The sequence below is a fragment of the Plecotus auritus genome (genome assembly GCF_963455305.1).
Source record: "Plecotus auritus genome assembly, chromosome: 9".
Classification (NCBI taxonomy): Eukaryota; Metazoa; Chordata; class Mammalia; order Chiroptera; family Vespertilionidae; genus Plecotus; species Plecotus auritus.
Window position 1 is genome coordinate 151204448 of NC_137783.1, and position 18678 is coordinate 151223125.

At 62.1% G+C, this 18678-nt stretch overlaps 1 protein-coding gene across 32 annotated transcripts in view; it reads left to right on the forward strand.

Annotated features, from left to right (window-relative positions):
- Nucleotides 1-17445, forward strand: part of NRXN2 (neurexin 2) — a 106051-nt gene extending 88606 nt beyond the window's left edge. For 18 of the 32 annotated variants that reach the window (XM_080687075.1, XM_080687080.1, XM_080687097.1 and 15 more), the window contains 3 exons: nt 1741-2066; nt 4226-4304; nt 15522-17445. In XM_080687075.1, coding sequence (XP_080543201.1) covers nt 1741-2066; nt 4226-4304; nt 15522-16405 — 1289 coding nt within the window. In that variant the 3' untranslated portion in view covers nt 16406-17445. The remainder of the gene's footprint in view (nt 1-1740; nt 2067-4225; nt 4305-15521) is intronic. The other 14 variants (XM_080687083.1, XM_080687089.1, XM_080687084.1 and 11 more) reach the window with 5 other exon arrangements.
- The last annotated feature ends 1233 nt before the right edge of the window (nt 17446-18678 follow it).

The window sequence follows — 18678 nt, forward strand, 5'->3', positions numbered from 1 at the left end:
TATGGAGGGGAAGGCTTGGCATCCTTGGAGGGATTATGCTGTCAGCACCTGGCACGTGGTCGGTGCTCAATAAATATTTACTGAATGAGTCAGTTTTCCCGTTTCAAAATGTGTCCCGGAAGCACGGGTCCCAGGGATGCCTCGGGAGAGGAGACGCGAGCCGAGCCTGGGAAAGGCGAGTCCCGCTCTCCCTCTTGGAGGTGAACAGGAACTTGGGCCCCTAAAGGCTCTGAGACGCCCCACCAGAAAGAAGGGGTTGCTTATCTGTGAAATAAACTTCCCAAACTTGTTTGACTGCTGTGGATCCTCTCCTCTTCGCTTTTCTCGTGACTCTTGTGCCTGGGAGTGAGCCCTGGACACGGTGACCCTCCTGGGTCTGGTGTTCCAGCTGCCATCACTAGCGCTCAGCTTCTCGGGGCTCCGGCCCCCCCCACTTGTCAGATGGAGGTGCTGGGCAGTGGGAGGTGCTGCAGGAGGAGGGGCCGAGCAGGGGGCCGAGCAGACACAGCCGTGGCCCGTCTTCGGCCAGAGGCCACACAGGAGGGTGGGTGTCCCCGGAACGCGTGTTTCCAAAGAGAGAATGGGTTTCACAAGTTGGACTGTCCTCAGCCCGGGTTTGGGGCAAGGCGGAAGGCACCTAACTCTAAACCAGATCTCTAACGAGGCACTAACCAGAGGCTAACAAGGGCTAAGCCAGGTCTTAAACCCCCAGCGCCAGCAGCCCGCGGTCCCGGGAGCCGGGGGCAGCGTCGAGTTCCTCTGCCCCCCTCCCTCCCCAAAATAAGCAAAACCAAAACCAAAGTTAAATCTAAACTTAAACATAATAAATATCTTTTCTAAAAACCAAACCAAAGCAACAAACTCAGAGGGTTAAACTGACCCCCAGATCCATTAAAATCAGACGGAACAGCAGAAACCCACCCAGGTGGGAGCTTGGAGGGGTAACGGCTGAGTGAGGAGTGAGATGGAGCTGGAGCGGTTTGCTCTTCTGCCTGTCAGCGAGCGAAGAAAGGTCCCTTTAACGTTTTCCATCTCTGTGCTTGCACGTCCTGTCCTGTCCCGGCGGGGAGGCCTCTGCGCTCCAGGGCCCGATCAGTGGCTGGGCCTCAGGAGGAGCGGGCAGCCTGGCCAGAGGTCTGCAGGCCTGGCGGTGGCTGGGAGGGCAGAGTGAGGTCCTGGTGGCTTCTCCCACCCTCACGCATCCTCCTCACGCATCCTCCTCACGCACTGTCCGCCCTCTGCTCTGACACGCACTCGCGCTAACACTGACCCAGCCTGCGGCCTCCTCTGTGCGCTCTCTGCTGCTCCAGGGCCTGGGGCTGGGGCTGGGCGCTGGGTGTGGGGTACTTGGGGAAGCAGATGGGGAGGGGAGCAAGAGAGGAGAGGAGATGAGAGGGGAGGGGAAGGGAGGGGAGGGAAGGGGAGGGGAGGAGAGGGGGATGGGAAGGTCAGGGGCATGAGCATGGTGAGGGGGGCGCTGGCTCCCTTCCCAGCCCATGTGTGCCCTGGACCCTCCCCTCTGGGGTCCCACTGGCTGGGCTGGGACTGTGGCTGACAAGGAATTTCCCTTTGGTGTCTGCCCTTCCTGTGTCTCCCTCTCTCCCTTCCCCCACTTGCTGGTTTCCATCTCGACTCCCTTCCCTCCCCTCGCTCTTCTCCATTCTCCCTTCCTTTCCTGGCCTCCCCCCCCCCACCCCGCCTGTCCCTCCTCTATCTGTCACCCTTGCCCCCCCCTCCCAGGCCGCCAGCTGACCATCTTCAACAGCCAGGCTGCCATCAAGATCGGGGGCCGAGACCAGGGCCGCCCCTTCCAGGGCCAGGTGTCGGGCCTCTACTACAATGGGCTCAAGGTGCTGGCGCTGGCCGCCGAGAGCGACCCCAACGTGCGGACCGAGGGCCACCTGCGCCTGGTGGGGGAGGGGCCGTCCGTGCTGCTCAGCGCGGAGACCACGGCCACCACCCTGCTGGCCGACATGGCCACCACCATCATGGAGACCACCACCACCATGGCCACCACCACCACCCGCCGGGGCCGCTCCCCCACGCTGAGGGACAGCACCACCCAGGTGAGGCCCCCTCCCCCCGCGGGCAGACCGGTGGCAGGGCTTCGGGTGGGGCACCCGGGGAGGGTCCGAGGGGCCTGGGATCCTTGTGGTGACGGCTCAGGGGAGGCGGCCAAGGTCTCCTTTCATGAAGTGCCCTTTGCCCTGGTGACCCCCGATGTGGAGGTGCCCACTCTTTCTCGGGGACCATCCCCAGAGCTGAGGGGCGGTTTGGTACCCAGCTAGACCAGGGAAGACTGCCCCCCCTAAGAGGGAGGAAGTCCGGCCCGGGAGGGGGGGAAGGGGGAGAGCGGAATGACCCTTCTGCCCATTCGAAACGGAAGCCACGCCCAGTGCCTGCGGGCCGCCGGTGGGAGACGTGGAAGCAGGATGGCCTTGCTCTGGGCACAGAGGCGGCAGCAGTGGAGGGATAGTGGTTCATGGGCACGGCAGCCCCGCCCTGGAGGCTGGCGCAGGCCCAGGGCGGCCTCTGACTGTTGGAGACCCTGCGGGGGGCATGCAGGTCCGGCCCTGCTTTCACACGTCCTGTGACCCTGGGCAGGCGTCCCGTGCAGCGGCCTCGGTGTCCTCAGTGGGTGCGGGGGCTTCGCCTCCCAGGGCCCGCCCGCCGGCTCAGGTGCTTGCCCGGGCCAGGTCCAGCCCAGGGGATTTGTCTTCTCTGGTGCCCAGAGGAGCAGCAGAGAGGGCTGTGCTTGGGGAATGAGCCCCCCGGGGCAGGCCAGGCCTGGCTTTCCTGGTGGCCACTCCATGGAGCCTGTGTGACTCACTGAGGCGGCCGGGGGGCCTGGCCTAGTTGTTGCCGCAAGGATTGTTGGTCCAGGGAGTGCGGTACCGGCACATTGGACCTCGCTTAGTCACCCTGCCCCCTCCCCAAGCTGCGCTGTCCCCCATTGCTGTGGCTGTTGGGCCTCTGGGCCTAGAGGGACCTCTGTCCTCCCAGGGTGAGGGAGGGGTTCAGGCCACGTGGGGGCGTGTCCTGCCTTTGGCCGCAGAGAGCGACCCCAACGTGCTGACCGAGGGCCACCTGCGCCTGGTGGGGGAGGGGCCGTCCGTGAGCTCCAGGTCCCACCTCGGCCAGTCTGTGCTGCAGGGAGCCTGGGACTGGCTGACAGGGCAGGAGAGGCAGGCGGACCCTCCCTCCACTCTGCCTTCATTACCAAGAAAACCACGGGCACTCGGATGCCGGGCCTTGCCCTAAGGAGCTGGGAGCCCTGGGAGAAAGGCCTTGCTGCCCCCAAGGTTGGGCAGCCAACAAGCCCAGTGCCCTCCAGACACAGGCCAGAAGAGCCATCCAGATGCAGTGGCAGGGTGATGGGCAGGCCATCCACGGAGCAGAGGGGGGCCCCTAGGGGTCATGGCTGTGCTGGAGAGGCCCCATGGGGGGAGGCTGGTGAGAAAGGGCAGGATAGAGTGCTAAGGGGTCCTCCAGGCCCCGCCAGCCGTTGGGTGAGGGCGGCAGTGTCTGAAGATCAGGGGATGGCGAAGAGGCAGGATATACCTCCTTCTCCCCTCCCCACCCCAGACTTCCCCCATCCTGACCTTCAGCCAGGTGCCCCTCCCCGCCCCCCCATCCAGCAGTCTCCCAGGCTCCCTTCCTGCCTGGACCCTGGGTGTCCCTCCCAGGGTCTTTTCCCTAACACCCCCGGGGCCCCCCTTACACTCATTCATCTTGGGGATTCTCTTTCTTTGCAATCAGGAGAGAAAATGCTGACAAAGTCGACTCCCGTTGTCATGACAACCACAGCCCTAATTATTATGTGCAGCCTGGTTCCCCGGCTCAGGGAAGGGGGTTGGGAGAGAGATGAGGGTGATGGGGTTGTCAGGCTGGAGCCAAGGAGCCCCCTAGGCCCTGCTCCCCCTCTCTGCCCCTGCTGGCCTCCAGAGGCCCCTGATGGCCTGGGTCCCCTTGCCCGAGCCCGAGGTCCAGGTGTGGTGTCCGCCCTCAGGAGCTGAGGGGAGCCCCTGCAGGGCGTGCTGGTTACTCTCCCTTTGCCACAGGGAGCCCAGGCCCAGGTTACCCAAGTGATGACAGAGCTGGGCATGGACCAGGGTGTGGCCTCAGCCCGGGGCCCCATGCCATGTGCCATCCTATACCTCAAGAGGTGGGGTCTGCTGACCCACCTGTACCCCTCTTCTTTCCCCACCCCTCCTCTACCCCCCAGAACACAGATGACCTCCTGGTGGCCTCGGCTGAGTGTCCGAGCGATGACGAGGACCTGGAGGAGTGTGAGCCCAGTACTGGTGAGTGCCTTTCCCCCCTCCCCCGCCCCGGGCCCACTGTGACATTGACGGGAGGGGGGCGACTGTCCCTGCCCCCTGGCCAAGCCCAAGGGGCCTGCTGCCAGCCCTTAGCTTTCCCTGATAGCTCCTCCCTACTGTGCCCACCCCCCAGGTCCCTCCAGTGCCCTCTGGTGAGGCAGTTTCTGTTTGGTGCCCCAGCCCTCAGAGGTAGTGAGGTCCTTAGCTTGGGGTCTGGGGTTGAGAGCCAAGGGATGCTGGGGGGGGGGGGGAAAGAGGGAGACTTTTCCCTAGGAAGTTGAGTGACTGCAGCTCCCATGAGCCCTGGGGGAGAAGGGATGGGGAATGCAGGTTTAGGAACTACAACTCCCATCAGCTCTTGGGTCCAGAACTGCAACTCCCATCAGTCCCTGAGCCTGGGGTTCTCTTGGTCACTAGTAGAGGAGGTCTCTGCTAGATCCTGAAGCTTCCTCATCCCCAGTCTCAGGGAGGTGGCAGACATTCTGCCAGGGCTGCCAAGCCATGCCAGGGCAGCAGCTGGGTAGGAGGGCAGGGCTGGGGGGGAAGGCTTCCCCGGGTGGCAGTCCAGCCTCTGCTTGCTCCTTCCAGTGCAGCCCCAGAGAGAGGCCAGAGAGGCAAAGCAAGGGTGGGCCTTGAGTGCTGACTGGGAACTGTGGGGCGGGGGTGGCACAGAGGGCACAAGGGCCGCTCACCTGAGCAGCTGGGAGGGTGGCTGAGAGGAGCCGAGGTCCTCGCGCCTGAGGGTGGGGGTGGGGGTGGGAAAGGGGGAGGGGCCAGATTTCCCATCCGGAGCAGGGGCCTCCGCAGCCTGAATGAGCCCATGGAGCACCCATCCCCTGCTTGGGTTTCTGGAGGCGTGTCCCGATTGCCTTCTAGCAGGTGGCACCTGGGCTGCTGGTACCGGGAGGCTGGAGGCTGGGCGGGCACATGCAGGCTCAGGGAGGTGATGTGGTCAGCCGAGGTGGACAGGGTGCCCTGGGTCCATCCCGTGAACCTGGCCTGGGGGATGGGCCGGGGGTCTGCCAGCCCCAGGAGAGATGCTCGTGCGGAGGGTGGGCCGCAGCCACGGAAGGGGTGTGGGTGGAGCCTTGCAGCAGTGGCTCAGCTTCTGGAGACCACAGGTGGGGTTCTGGGGTGCAGGCCTTCACACCCAGAGGCTGAAGCCCAACTGCCCCCTAGGTCCCCCTATAAACCGAAGCTGAGGGCATCTTTCTAGTGGCCCTGGGCCCCAGGGCACTTTGGGGAGCCCAGGCTGCTGGGCTGCAAAGGCCCCCCATGTGCAGCCCAAGGGCTGTGCTCTTGGAGCAGACGCCCTCCGCCCTCCGCCCTCCGCCGTGGGAGGCCCCTCTGTGGGGCTCCCTCCCTCCCTCCCTCCCTCCCACTCCACCGTAGCTTTGGCATCTCGCAGCGGGAGCTCAGCACTCCTCCTCCACTCTGCTTTATCCCCTCGGACTCGTCTCTTCCGGAGATTTCCCGTAGGTGCCGTGCCCGTGATGGGTGGTGATGGTCCAGGAGAGCCCTGGGATAGGGCTCTGGGACACAAGGCTGCACTTGGCCCCACCACGCGTGTTTGCACACGTGCGCGTGTTCACACTCTGGGATGGGAATTGCTGGGGCGAGAGGAGGTGTCTAGGACCCCACAGAGAGGAGTGCGACCGGATGGCCACCGTGCAGAGACAGGCTCCCTGGGCCACCCCGGGGCCACACGCTGTCCATCGAGGTCCTAGCTCCCCAGCCTCAGCCCGCGTCTTGCTAGGGGCCTGGTGTGATGCCGAGGGTGCAGGTGGCTGTGCTGGGAGAAGGGGATGAGGAAGGGCCGAGGGGACTGCACTGATCGCTGGCACTCACTCTCCAGGGAAAAGGGCCAAGTACATGATGGAGGTGGAAGAGGAATAGAAGTCAGCGGGTAGGGAGAGGGTGGTGGGCTAGCCTGGCTCCCAGCTTTAAAGTAAGAGGGAGAGAAGACAGAACGCACGCTGAGCCCCCGGAGGAAACCCGCAGAAGCCACGGGCTCCCCAGACATGTGTCACACACCTGCACTTGAAATGCTTCAGGTGGACTCTTGTCATCCTGATGGGGGGCCAGGCAGGGACCAGGAAACTCCAGGGTTCCCCAGGCGGATCCAGATCAGGCCGCCCACCTGACACAGGACCAGGCCCCCTTGGGCCCGAGGTCAGCATCGGAGGTGGAGGCGGCCTGGGGGAGGCTGTGGCTGCCAGGGGCTGAGCCCAGGGTGTTTGCACCCCTTCCGCCTGTCGGATCCTCCTCTCTGGGTCCAGGTGTGAAGCCTAGGATCATCCCTGCTCCTCTTTCCACCCTTTCCCATGACCTGGGCCCTGCACAGGCCCCAGGCTCCACGGCCCCTCCCCCAGCTTGGTGAGCCGTCACCTAACACGGTCATTTTACCTGAGGTTGGCCACCCTGTCACAAAGGGTATTGCTCGATGGACGCAGTGTTTACATTCTTTGCGTGGGCGTGCCTTCGGGCCCACGCACTCACAGTGGGTCACGGACCCACCGCCCCTCCCTGTCGCAGCGCCTGACCCACACACTGCTACGGGCCTGGCCTCTGTAGGGATCTGAGTTTGCCCAAAGGAAGTGCCCTGGCTCAGACCACAGAGGCACACATCCATATGCACACGCAAGTCTGGCCAGAGGCACACATGAGCATATCCATGCACACGTTTACGGACCTACCGGCAAGCTCACATGTATCCACTTCCACAGGTACATACATGTGTTCAAACCTAGAAGAGCACATGCCATTTGTACCCAGACCAACAGAGGCACGCATGTGCTCAGATCTTAAGACACATGTACACAGAGCCCTAGAACAGCTGTTGAGACCCACAGCAGCACACATCTGTACACACATGCAGTCTCACAGAGGCACACACATGTACTCAGCTATAGTCTTGCACATGTGTGCTTAGAGCTCCAAATATATCTACACATAGGTGTGTACTCACAGGTGCCCACCTGCTCAGACTCATAGTTTCATACTTACTCAGGTGCTCAGCCACACAAAGATGCATACACAGCATTTCTTGAATGCACCATAACACTTGCATGTGCTCAGAGCTGCACATACATGTGCAGACCCACTGCGGCACGCTTGCACACACATCTGTTGAGGCATGCATATTCAGAGTGTCACATACATGCTAGATCTAGAGGAGCACGATGCACTTGTATGTTCAGGCCTGAGCACATACACACACGTGCTCAGAGCCATCGAGGCACATACATGGACATGTCCTCAGAGTCACAGAATTCCATATCCATGCTCAGCTCGCAGGCGCACACAGGTGCTCAGACCTTTACGATCCTACACACGCACGCGGACTTCCAGCTGCTCACAGAGGTTTTAGAATTGCAGGGGCATGGATGCGTGTTCAGAACAGCTGCACACAGTGTGCTCAGACCCGCCCAGGCGCAGGTGCACACGTGCACAAACGTGCAGGAATTCGGGCTCACAGAAGTGTACGTTTTAGCTCCTCCCAAGTACACACTTGTGCTCAGACCCTCAAAGGGATGCTCTCAGGTACCATCATGTGCACTCATTCCCACAGAGCGTGCCTGTGTGCACACAAACGCACCTGTGCGATGACCACGAGGTAATGTGTGCACATCCTCAGGTAGGCTCTGTGTGCCCAGATCCAGGGGTCCAGACCCTTGCACACTTTCGTTCTGACTTACAGACCGGCACCCCTCCCCCACTGGCCAGGAGAGAGCCTGAGAGGATCACCTTAGTTCAGACCAACAGCTCATTCTTACGTGTATACTCATGTGCTCAGACACACACACACATGCTCAGATCCCTCAAGGCATGCATACACGTACCAAGTCCCACGGTGATGCGCACACTCACACAGGTCTACATTGGCCCACGCAGCTACTATTGCACTTCAGCCGTGCAGCTGCGTAGGGAGGGGCATGCACATATTCTCAGACTCACGTTGAGTTCAGGTTCGCGCAGGCACAGATGTGTTCAGGTCCCGGAGTGTCTTACGGTAACACTAGTTCTGTAGCAGGTGCACTGCACAACGTCCGTGGTGTAACACAGATTTATTTCCCCCACGTGCAGTTATGCACAAGTGTTCCTGCGGGCAGGCAGCTCTTCCCCAAGTGCCGACGCAGGGCCCAGGCCCCTTCCGTCTTGAAGCTGCTCCATCTTCTTGGAGTGGCTTCCCGAGTGTGGGAGGCTCGCGAAGGGGAGGGTTTGTGGGCCAGGCCTGGGCGGGAGGTGCACATCGCTCCTGCCGATTCTGCCCTTTGGAGCTGTCACATGGCCACAGCCTGCCTTCCTGGAACCCCGGGAGGTGTGGCCTTGCGGTGCCCCCAGGAGGAAGCAGAAACGGGGTGACCAGCTAGTGACTTACTTGCTGCGGTCTGGTTTTCAGGTCACCAATGACCCATTCCATTCTCCCCACCCACAGAGCACACCACCCCTCCCCAGGGGGGACCCCGAAAGCCCACCTCGTTAGGGCTGTGCCCTCAAAGGTGAGGATGTCTGGGAGGTGGCTGCCCACTCCATGGGGAACATGTGTGTCTGGATACCCACCAACTAGTTGATCTCACAGCCCAGCACACACCCAGAATACAGGGGTGGGCCAGAGAGCCCCCACGGCCAACCTCCCACTCAAAAAGGGCAGGAGGGGAGGCAGCGGCTCCTGGCTCCTAACGCGAGGAAGTCCGCCAGCACAGAGCACAGTGCACGCGCCTGCGGGGGGCAGGGTCGTCCTTAAACCCACCTCTGCTGCTGGGAGAGAGACGCCCTCCCCTCTGGAGACCACCAGCCACCTCTGGAAGGATCACCTGAGCACATACACACACGTGCTCAGAGCCATCGAGACACATACATACATGTACGTGCTCAGGTGATCCTTCCAGAGAAAGGCGTTGCCCTCTGGAAGGTGCTTCCTGGACTCCCCTCTCCAGGGCCGTCTCTGAAGTGGGTGTCGGAAGAATGCCCTCTCTGGGGCCTGTAGCATTGACATCCACTCCGGCTCATGCGTATTTGAAAGGGCCCCAAAGGTGGTGTTAAGGCTCACAGTGGCCACACTCAGGGATCCTTCTAGACCATTCCCCAGCAGCTCGTTTCCTGTCTCTCCACGCCAGGCCTGTCTTGATTTAGAGGTGACTGTCTTGAGGGCATTTAAGCAGTTGGTGGGAGGTGGGGAGGTGGCCACACCTCTGTCTGCTCCTGCGGCCTGGCTGAGCCCCTGGTCCAGGTAGAAGCTCTGGGCCGTGGTCCCACAAAGCTGGTTTCAATCTTGTCTTACGATTCGGGGTTTGGAAGCAGCGGCTCTTCTGACACTTGCAGGCCCCACATTTCTGGGCCCCTCTATTCCCTTCATCGCTGCAGCTCCACACATTCTTGCCTGACTTTGTCTCCTTATTTGTCTATGTTCCAAAGAGCAGAAGGCAGAGGCCAGCAGTCGCCCTGACTTCCCTGGTGCTGTCCCCCGGTGCCTCCGCCTCAGCACGGCTGCCCCTGGTCATCACAGCAACGGTGGTGCCGCAGCCCTGCAGCCGCGTCACGGGGTTCACCTGTCCAGCCGCCGCTCCGTGTCCTTGGGTTGTTGCATGAGGCCGCAGGTTCCCGTGACACCATTTCTGGGCAGCGTCTCTGTCCGAGTAGCATCCGTTTCTGTAACCGGTGCCCTAGAGTCTCGGGGGGTTTCTCACTCAGAAAAGGGAAGCTTCTTACGCAGGGGGGGCCCTAGGCGCCTGACCAGCAGGCTCTGCCTCAAGGGCGCTTTGAGAATCCAGCCTCCTTCCATCTGGGGGCTCCCCCATTTTCAACAGGTGGTCGCAAGGTCCCTGGAAGGAGGGGAAAGAGCATGGAGGATCATGCACAGGAGGCTTTCCCGGGCCGGTACTGCCACTACTCAGTCACATGGCCACACCTAATGGCAAGGGAATCTGGGAAATTACTCTCGCCACCCAGCAGACGGAGACAATGAGTTTGGGGAAAGAGGTGACCCCGGAAGCACAGGGCACGTTCGCAGACCCACGGGGCACGTCCACATGTCCGCAGTGGCACATCCACGCTTCCACACCTGCGCACACGAGCTCGGGCTCAGAGCCGGGGGTTCGCTTATGTGCGCAGATGTCTGTTCAGACTCAGATTCGCTGACAAGCACACTCACATGCTCAGATCCATCGAGGTTCACGTGCTCGTGCTTAGAGACATGCCCAGGTGCCCAGAAGCAGGCGGGTGTGTTCCTGCACACGTGCACACAAGTACCTCCGTCTCTGACCTTGAATCCACCTTGTTGGGCTGGGCTGGTGTTTCCGGGTGGGGAGGGGCCCGTCCTTCAGGTCATGGCACACGGTTACGCAGGTCGTTCTCTGCTGGAAAAGGTGAGTGCGGGCTGAAGTCTCGTGGGCGCCCTGCGTGCCCAGCGTGGGTCCTGGGCCCGGAGGGTGGGGCTGTGTTCACCAAGAGGACAGGATGCCTCTGGCCAATTGCGCGCCGAGATGCTGTTCGCCCCTGCAGGCTGTGGCCGGCCCATGGCCGCCTTTTTTCTCATTGGCATGAAATGCCCTGCGGGCTTCCGGCCTTGCCCTCGGCCTGGGCAGGGCACCTGGTGGTGGAGGCCTTAGCCAGCTGATTGCTTAGTTTCTGACATTCAGCCTCAGTTCTAGACACCCCTTTGGGGGTAGGCGCATCCTGTTTGGAGGGAGTGGGATTCGTGGGTAGATTCCCAGTCGGGGCTCTTCTGTTCCCTAAAGGCAGCGGGGTGGGGTGGAGGGGTTGGGAGGAGGGGGGCTCCGTGTGTGGGCCTGTGACAGGCGGGGGCTGGGGGAAGAGGTGGCTGATGATGGCTGGTGGTCTCCTTGCCAGAAGGGAATTCTCTAGCAAGTGGGGCTGAAATTCAGTTTCAGAGCAGAGGGGGGTGGCATCCATGGTAAGTGCACCTGCATTTCCCAAATATTGCAGCTGCCTGAAGCGGGGGAGGGGAGGGGAGGGAGGCTGCTGGCGTCCTTACCGGACCCAGGGGCGCCCCACCCAATGTGCACCCTTGGTGTGGAGCTGCACCCAGGGTCCCAGGCACCAGCAGCTTTGTGAGTCTGCACCCCCACATGCCCAGCGGGAGGGGCGGCCTGGGGAGCCCCCAGTTGGACTTACACAGTGAGGAGTCTCTGGGAACCCTCCCCTCCTGCTAGGTCCTCGCTGGGCAGGCTTGCTTGACGCTTCCTGGACCAGTACCCACGTTGTGTGAGACTTGACTGCCCCAGAGCCCAGGCCAGCTTCAGGGAAGGGAGGCAGCGTGGGGTCCGATGGCCGTTCTCTTGCTGAGGGTGAGGTGCAGGGAGGAAGCAGTGTGGGATTGGAATCAGATGTGTAGGGCCACGAGATGGAGGTAACAAGGGACAGTTGTGGCTGGGGGGTAGGAGGGGGGAGCAGTGAAGGCAGGATACCCTCGGAGATGCTCTCAAAGCCTTGGATAGATGAAGGCCCAGGAGAAGCCCCCAGGAGAGCAGGGGTGGGGCTGGTCCCCAGGTACGGAGGCCAGGGCGCAGACGGGGTTGAAGGGAAGGGGAAAGAGGTCCATGTGACTAGGCCTGGGGGGCTCTAGAGGCGGGGCGAGGCTGCGCAGGGGAACCTGGGAGCTAGTGTGTCCTAAGGACCTAAAACCCAACAAGTTGGAGGAGATGGTTTTGGGGGCTCCAGGCCTGATGCCTCTGCATCCCCTCAGTCTAGATGGGGGGTAGGGAGCCAAGGCCTGTGCTCTGATCAGCCTCTCTGGGGCATGAGGTGTCCCCAGCAAGTTCTCCTGATCCTGTGCCCTGGGCCTGGCAAGCCTCAATCCTCAAGTTTCCAGGACCAACTGGTGGTCCAGTTTAAGGTCTAAAGTAGGGGTGGGAGCTGGGCCCACAGAGCAAGGCTCCTGCAGGCTGAACTCAGCAGTGCCAGCTGCCTGGGTGGGGTGGGGGAGAGGGTATTCAGGACCCAGCTGCCCTGGCCAGTGAGGGGGGGGGGTTCACCCCCTTGTAGCCTGGCCTGGCTCAGAGGAAATGCTTGATGATATGCCTTCCCTTCCTGGTGAAGACAGCGAGCCCCCACTCTGGGCCAGGCCTGGTGCTGGGTGCCAGGGAGACAGACAGAGGGGCCTTCGGCCTTCCCTGGCAGTGAGCTCAAACCTGGAAGAGGAGGGGTTTGGCTGGATTCGCACGATGAGAGACACCAGCAGGGGAAGGTGTTCTGAACAGAAGGCAAAGGTCAGGAGGGGGCCGGTGGGGTGGGCCGGCGGTGAGGTCCCCAGATGTGTTCAGGGTCCATCCAGAGGGGTGCCCCACCATAACCGGGGCCAGGGTGCTATGACTCGCAGGGCTGCCAGCTTAGAGCTGAGCTGGCCCCTCCCCCAGGGCCAGGTGCTGGGCATCCTTTGGTCTGGGCTCAGGTGGGGAGGGGAGGACAAATTACGTTCGTCTGTCTGTCGGCTGGAGGTGAGTGAGAGCCAGGCCTCGGTCCCACCCTCGTTTTATAAACGAGGAAATGGAGGCCCGGAAAGTGAAAGAGACGTGCCCACGGTCACGCAAGAATTACCGGCAGAGGCGGTCTGTGGCCTCCTAGGTTAAGCCGCCTGGCACGCTACTACCAGCATGGAGATGAGCCAGGCCTCCTGGTCTCCTGTGAGACTCGGCCCTTCCTGGCCTCCCAGAGCCACAGAAGGGACTGGATAGGCCTTTGGTTCACCTAGCCCAGTGGTCGGCAAACTCATTAGTCAACAGAGCGGCAAACAACGGCTCGCGAGCCGCGGTTTGCCGACCACTGACCTAGCCTGACGCCCACCCCAGGCCTCAGCATTCTTCACAAAAGCCAGGTAGGGTGGACCCAGCTCCACAAAACATCTCTGTGCTTGGCTGCGTTTTTCAGTGTGGGCCAGGCGACCTGGGGCTTCATAGTCTGGGGTGCAGGTGAGCCTCTGCTCAGGGGGAGATGGGAGCTTGGTGAGAAAAGCAGCCTGAGATACTCAGCAAGACTTTGAGTTCAACGGCAAGACCTTGGCTGCAGTTGGCTAGTGTGGCCAAGGATGGCTCTGCCAGGTTGCTGGAGCTGGTAGTCTGGAGGATCAGCAGAGGTGTGAGCAGCTGGCCTGGCTGCAGAGTGGCAGGCCGGCCTGGCCGCGGAGCCCTAGGGTGCTTCCTACAGGGGAGGGGGGCTGTGGTGCCATCTGTGAGGAACACACCGGGCAGAACACACCGGGAGGAGCACTCGGATGGGGCAGGGCTTGTGCTGAGCTACCCGGGAGCTAGAGAGAAAGCGTCCAGCCCCACCAGCCTCCCGGAGCCTGGGCTCCAGCTCCCTTCTACCCAACACTAGCGGATTGCAGTACTTTGGGTTGAGAGGGGGGCCCACTGGGCTGATGGGAGTTGTAGTTGTTGACCCAGGGGCTGGTGGGAAATGTGGTCCATACCCCTCAAAAAGCTAATGGGAGTTGTAGTTCTCACCCTTTGGGGCTGATGGGAATTGCAGTTTCTGCTCTGGGGTCCCTCTTCATTAGACCTAACCCCCCCAAAGTCCTCCCCAATAGTTCCCTTGGGCCCTATATTAGCCAATGCTTCCTTCCCAGATGGCTGTGTATGTATTCTTTTTCTTTTTTTGCTTTCTTCTTCTTTCCGTTGTTTTATTATTGTTTTAACAATAATAAGAGGGCCAGAGGCAGTCAAGCTCTGGCCAGGTCCTGGCGGCCCATGGGGGTTTGGGGAGGGGGAGGGGGGAAGTCAGTGGGGGTCAGAGGTGGAGGGTGAAGAAAGAGAAAGTTGGGAGTTAGGGAAAGCTCAGGAACCTGGTGTCCCTGCCCCTCCCCCATCTCCCTGCCTCACCTCCTGGCTTCTCACCTCCCTTCCCAAAGTCCTTTGGAACAAGACCCTCCTTGCCCACTCTTCCTCATGGACCTTGTCACCGCCCACCTTCAATTTCTCCTCTCCTCATGGCCAACCTGCAGTTAGCCGTCCGAGCTCCTTCCCGTGAGCATCCCCTCCCATCCTCACACCTGGAGCAGCCCCTACCCAGCCGCGGTCCTGTGCCTCTTCCCCACATCCTCCTCCCCCCTGTCCCCAGATCCTCCTCCCCCCTGTCCCCAGACCCTCCTCCCCCCTGTCCCCAGATCCTCCTCCCCCCTGTCCCCAGATCCTCCTCCCCCCTGTCCCCAGATCCTCCTCCCCCCTGTCCATCCCCCTCCCCCCTGTCCCCAGATCCCCCTCCCCCCTGTCCATCCCCCTCCCCCCTGTCCCCAGATCCTCCTCCCCCCTGTCCATCCCCCTCCCCCCTGTCCCCAGATCCTCCTCCCCCCTGTCCATCCCCCTCCCCCCTGTCCCCAGATCCTCCTCCCCCCTGTCCCCAGATCCTCCTCCCCCCTGTCCCCAGATCCTCCTCCCCCCTATCCATCCCTCCTCCCCCCTGTCCCCAGATCCTCCTCCCCCCTGCCCATCCCCACCCCCACCCCCGCACGCTGACACCCAGTGGGTAACAGCCCCTCAACACCACACCGCAGATTCCAGCTCTGCTACTTCAATGCGGGGAGAGGGCGCAGGTGAGGGAGGAGAGAGAGTATTCTGGAGGAAGGCAGATGCACTGGGAGAGAAGAGCGAGGAAGAGCGAGGGAGGGAGATCCGGAGCAGGCAGACAGGAACGTGGTACGGAAAAGTTGTTTTTTCTTATTTTTCCCGGGAGAACCCGCTTACACAGCTCTGTTTGTAATTTTTTTCTTCATGCTAAAATCACACGGCCTATTTGTTGATGTAAGTTGCCTGAATTCCGTGGTATGCTATCTTCTTTTTTAAAAACAAAAGAAAAAAAAAAACAAAAGCAAAAAAAGAAATATCTAGAAAAAAACCCCGAAAGATGTTGTTGTTAGGCTTGTTTAAATGCTGCTCTTGTATGTGTTTAAAGTCGTAAGCCAGTAGAGTTTCTTTTTCCGTTTCTTTTCCATTTCCTTTCCTTTCCGTTCCTTTTGGTTTAAGACAATCAAAACCCAGAGAGCCAGAGCCCCGGGGAGCCGGGCACCAGCGCTGCCGCTTAGAGCGCAGCCTCGGCCGCTGGCGGCGGGCAAGCCCGCTCTAGGCTCCGCCAAGGCCCGGGGGGACGGTTTGGGTGTGAGGCTGTTGTTTCTCGCTCTGTGGCGCCGCCTGCGCCCCGGCCCCCGCTGACGCCCTCTCTTCTCTCTTCTCTCTCTTGTTCTAGGAGGAGAGTTAATATTGCCCATTATCACGGAGGACTCCTTAGACCCCCCTCCCGTGGCCACCCGGTCCCCCTTCGTGCCCCCACCCCCCACCTTCTACCCCTTCCTCACGGGCGTGGGCGCCACGCAGGACACCCTGCCCCCGCCCGCCGCCCGCCGCCCGCCCGCGGGGGCCCCCTGCCAGGCGGAGCAGGACGACAGCGACTGCGAGGAGCCCATCGAGGCCTCGGGCTTCGCCTCCGGGGAGGTCTTTGACTCCAGCCTCCCCCCCACGGACGACGAGGACTTTTACACCACCTTCCCCCTGGTCACGGACCGCACCACCCTCCTCTCCCCCCGCAAGCCCGCCCCCCGGCCCAACCTCAGGACAGATGGGGCCACGGGCGCCCCCGGGGTGCTGCTCCCCCCCTCTGCCCCGGCCCCCAACCTGCCGGCGGGCAAGATGAACCACCGAGACCCGCTGCAGCCCCTGCAGGAGAACCCGCCCCCGGGGCCCGGGGCCCCCACGTCCTTCGAGCCGCGGAGGCCCCCTCCCCTGCGCCCCGGCGTGACCTCCGCCCCCGGCTTCCCCCATCTGCCCACAGCCAGCCCCACGGGGCCGGGGGAGCGCGGGCCGGGCGCCGTGGAGGTGATCCGGGAGTCCAGCAGCACCACGGGCATGGTGGTGGGCATCGTGGCGGCCGCCGCGCTCTGCATCCTCATCCTGCTCTACGCCATGTACAAGTACCGCAACCGCGACGAGGGCTCCTACCAGGTGGACCAGAGCCGCAACTACATCAGTAACTCGGCGCAGAGCAACGGCGCGGTGGTGAAGGAGAAGGCGCCCGCCGCCCCCAAGGCGCCCGGCAAGGCCAAGAAGAACAAGGACAAGGAGTACTACGTCTGAGCCCCTGGCACCGCGCCCCACTGCCAGCTGCCCTCCCGGAGGTCCGGGAGGAGGGTGCGGCCCGCCCCTGCCTGGGCTCTGCGACCCACTCCCTGGCTGCCTCAGACTTCTCTCATGAAGAGGAAACGCAAAAAAAAAAAAAAAAAAAGAAAGAAAGAAAGAAAAGGAAAACCCCGTGCTCGCCCCTTTCCTCCTGCCGTCCGTCCGTCCATCCGTCGGGGCGGCGCCGTCAGTCCGGCCGGCTGCCCCTCAGCGCTGCTCCTGGGCAGGGCGCGTGCTCACAGCCCCGGGTTGATTTATTTTTTTAAGGGGTAGTTTTATTTTGGTGGGGTTGGGCGGGAAGGAAGGCTGGGGCTTTTGTAAAGTGTCCACTCCTTGTCCGGTTAATTCCCCCACTTTTCTTTCTCCTCCCTCTGTCCCTCCTGCCTTCCTTCCTCCCAAGCCCGCCGCCCCCCCCCCCCCCCAAGGCTTGCAGTGTCTCTCGGCCCCATCCTCCTTCCCATTGTCTGTGTGTGTCTGGTTTCTCCCTTTCCTCCCTTTGGGTTTCCAGAGTCGGTGGGAGAAGGGGGGAGGGTGGGCGAGTGGCCCAGCGAGGGAGTGGGGGGCGGGGTGGGGCAGTGGGGGCCCCCAGCGCCGGACTCCCTCCACCTGGGAGAGGTGCCTTCCCGGGCCGCCCGGGGAAGGGACTGGGGCTGGGGCCGGGGCCTGGGAAGGCCTGTCCCGTTGTGTGCCGCCGGGCGAGGTGCATTGTGGGGGAAGCTGCAGGAGGAGCAGGGTGGGGGGCGGGGGGAGGGAAGGCAAATGCAGATCTATATTAAAGACAAATATCCAGATGCCCGAGCAGCAGCCTGGGCACCCGCTGGGCGCCGGCAGCAGGGAAGAGAGGAGGCATTGCCCTCCCACTGCTGGGGTCACTTGTCTGCCCGCGGGCTCCCTGCTCCCCCAGTTTTTTTTCTCTCTTTGTTAACAAATGTGTCTAAGTCTTGGAAAACACCCCAACCCCGGAAATGTGTGGGAAAAGAAAACAAAAACTTTCCAAACCCGAAGGTCCCGTGCCGTTTGTTCGGGGTGGGGGCTGCTGGGACCTTGGCCCTGGCTCCGGGCTGGGGGCTGGGCCCACACGGGGGCCCACGAGCCTCGGCCATGGCTCCCAGACTTTTGGGCTGAGCATGGCGTTGGGCCCCGGAGGATAATTTGCCTTTGTCTCTGCGCGGCTGACGGGGCAGGAAGCAGCCCCGCTGGTCTCTGGCCCTGGTTGGGTCCACCCTGTAGGACCTTCGCTTCTCCGAATGGGGTCAGGGCCCCAGAGGCGGGAGCGTGGAGTTGCCCCTCGTGGTTGCCGCAGCCCCCGAGGCAGTGCTGATCCTGGGTGGGGAGAGCGTCACTGGCTGGTCCAGGGTCTCCAGGTGGGTGAGTCAGTAGCCGGGTCCAAAGTTGCCCCCAGTCCCGCCTAACTCCAAGTCTGCTCCTTCCGCAGCTTGAGAGGTTAGGACCCTGTGCCCACCACACCTCCAGGGTGCACTCCGGCTGGCCGTGGGCAGCGCCTGGGCTGCCGAAGGAAGTAGACCCAGCTTAGGGGCTTGCTCCTTCGTGGAGACACTAAAGAGGCCCCCGGGTCCAGGCGAGCTGAGAGACGGCTCTGGGTTTTTGTTGTTTTAGAGAGAGAGCGGAAGGGAGAGAGGGAGAGGGAAACATTCGCTGGTTGGTTCTTGCGTGTGCCTGGGCCAGGAATAGAACCGCATCCTTGCACTTTAAGGCGACGCTCTAACCACCTGAGCTATCCCGGCCAGGCCTGTTTGTGAAGCCCCTCAGTTGCGAGGTGGGGTGGTAGGTGAGCGGGGCGTCAGGCATCCTCAGGAGAGCAGAGTGCAGGTGGGCGTGCACCTGTCTCCCTGGTGGTGGTGGTGGTGACCGCCACGCCCCTGAACACGAGAGGCTCAGACACGCTCCTGCCGCTCAGCTCCCCGCCCTTCATTCTGGGATGCAGCCTTTGTCTTGGGACCCTCCCCACCATGGGGTGTAGCCTCAGAGGTCCTGGAATCCTCCCCAGAGTCCTATCCAGGGTAGGCGAGCGGGTCCTGCCCCAGAATCCTAGGGTTTCCACGGCCTGTCCTCTCCTTGCCCTCCTAACCAGCCCTCAGGTGGGGGAGGCGCTGGTGCCCCCTTTCCCTCACTGCTCACAGTCGGAGCCTGAGGTCAGCATCCCCAAGGCCAGCTCTAGCCCCGTGTGGAAGCTGGCGGACACCCTGGCTGGGGGCAGTCTTGCCAGGCTG